General features: G+C 38.4%; 1 protein-coding gene across 1 annotated transcript; it reads right to left on the bottom strand.

Annotated features, from left to right (window-relative positions):
* Positions 1-5: 5 nt before the first annotated feature.
* Positions 6-2,526, bottom strand: LOC116380385 (protocadherin beta-1-like; the record flags this gene model as incomplete). Its single annotated transcript, XM_031842312.1, has 1 exon — positions 6-2,526. A coding segment is annotated over exon 1 (1,080 nt), but the record flags the coding sequence as incomplete, so codon positions are not given.
* Between the last annotated feature and the right edge of the window lie 6 nt (positions 2,527-2,532).

Raw genomic sequence — 2,532 nt, 5'->3', positions numbered from 1 at the left:
TTGATGATGCCCACCTCTGTACCAGGTGACACGTTCTCAGGTATGGGATTGGCGAGTGATTTCAGATAAATAACCGGGGCATTGTCATTTACATCGGTAACATCTATGATGACTTTGGCATATGACGTTATACCCAAACCATCTTTTGCTGTGACGCGCAGTTCAAACGATGACGCTGTTTCAAAATCAACTGTCGTCATTAATTGTATATCACCTGTCTTATGATCTATCGCAAACATTGACTTAATATCTTCTGAAATGTGTCCAAAATCATATATAATGTCTCCATTTAGTCCCTCATCTGCATCAGTAGCACTCACTGTCAGCACGACAGCACCTAGTGGAGAGTTTTCAGGCAGACTGGCTTTATAAACGGTCTGGCTAAACACTGGCACGTTATCATTAGCATCCAGTACAGTCACGTGTATGACTACAGTACCTGATCTCTGATGAGAGCCTCCATCTAGAGCTGTAAGAACAAGATTGATTTCTTTTAACTGTTCGCGGTCTAGCTCTTTGTTCAGGACAAGTTCCACAGAATTACTTCCAACGCCCAGAATAAAATTATCATTGCTTTGGAGGTTGTACGTCTGAACTGAATATTTGCCTACATCCGCATCATGTCCTTCTTCTATTGGAAAGCGAGCACCTTTTACCGCGGATTCACTGATATCTATATGAATCAGATCGTTATTAAACTGTGGAGAGTTATCATTTATGTCCTGGACATGCAGGCTAATTCGATGTAATTCTAATGGATTCTCTAACATGAGTTCTTGTTTTAAAACGCATGATGCTTTGTCTCCACAAAGGCCCTCTCTGTCAATCCGTTGAACAACAGTCAGATCCCCGTTGCTGAGGTTTAAGTCACAATAACGTGTGTCGCTCCCCTCGGTATCAATGCGGGCTTTTCGAGCGAATAGACTGCTTGTTTCAAGACCCAAGTCTTTGGCGATATTACCGATCAAGGATCCACGTCTCATCTCCTCCGGAAAAGAGTAGCTTACATCTCCATTTACAAACTGCAAAGAAAGGAGCAGTAAAGCCAAGGCACAGCTTTGCAATGTGAGCTCAGTAGTCTTCATGACGACGACCTAAAACAGCGAATGTTCCCTAGTCAGTGCACAGGAATAGCCAAAAAAAAAATCAGGATTTACACCAAAATCAACACAATCCAAGACCACGTCTCTTCCTCACTAGACGATCAACTGCAGCACATTTAGTCAAATTGTGCGTCGACGAAAGTGGGTTGATATCGACACACAATCTATTACAGCTGGTGGATAGCGACATCGCGAGTCTCCTCTAGAAATTGCATTGTTCAATTCGCAGCAAATCTGTACAAGCCTTACAAATAACTGCCTATAAAGAGCATTCATTATGCACGTTCAAGGGAAATCAGATAATGAAATGATGTCTTAAGACTTGTTAAGAGGATCAAGCGTAAAGGGCACGTCTAAGAGAACAGCAGGTCATATTAAGCACTGCTTCTTGGGTGTGGAAAAACGAAAGTGATCATTTATATCCTTGTCTTCACGTAAGATATAACGTTTAGCTTTCACTGATATGACAACCTACTCTTAAAGTGACAGCTAAATACCAGCAAGAGATAAACAAGGGAAAATGTACAAGATATTAAAGATATTAAGGGCACAACAAGAACAGCACTTGATTGAACTGAAGGATTATCATCACTTTGTTCAAAACCAATGAACTCTTGCAAAGGCTACTCATTTACAAAATCCAACAACTTGGACAGAGAGCTACACTTTACTCCAAAATGCAGCAGCTGTTGAATTGAGAAAATAAAAACTATTGCTTTAAAAAAAACAGCAAACTGATTAGAGTAGGTAAATAGGAAAGAGGAAATGTAAATCTGATTATATAAAAAATAGATTTTAAAAAACTGCAGATTTGTTACAAGAAAAGATTCATCAAACTGAATTGCATGTAGTTGTACGGTAGAGGAAGAAGGAAGAAGATAAAAAAACAAATGTCATGATGGAGAATACCAAGGCCATACTAGGATTTACAAGGTATCCCATATTTTCTATGAAAATAAAGACTCAATCTGGTCACTCTTACCTAAAAAAAACAACCAATAAAAGCAAGACCAACTTAAAAAACAAATGTAAAAAAATATCAACAATAGAGATTTTTTAATTGTTAAAAGGTCATATTTGTCTAATCTTTTATTCCTGTTTGGTGGCAATAACTACACCTTTTAGAAGTATTAAGTGAATGACAAATGTCTCATAGCAAGATATTAAACGCTCAAAAACAATTATTTCTTGAAGTGTGTCCAAGTACCAACATAGCTGTGAAGACCGCCCCAAAGGCAACAGATGACAACTATAGTGAGCACAAAATCTACCACTGATTTCAGTTGGTGATGTGGAAAAGAATCCACCGTAATTCTTACTGAAACCCTTTTTTTCAAATACAATAATTGATCGAATGTTTGATGTTCTTACCTCAGGAGATGCATCACAATCTCCAAATACTTCAGCAAAGTCTGATGGACTTTTCCTC

This window comes from Anarrhichthys ocellatus, unplaced genomic scaffold (genome assembly GCF_004355925.1).
Source record: "Anarrhichthys ocellatus isolate YVR2014 unplaced genomic scaffold, GSC_Weel_1.0 scaffold7012, whole genome shotgun sequence".
NCBI lineage: Eukaryota > Metazoa > Chordata > Actinopteri > Perciformes > Anarhichadidae > Anarrhichthys > Anarrhichthys ocellatus.
Note: the sequence above shows the minus strand (reverse complement) of the source record. Positions and strands in the feature narration are given on the sequence as shown.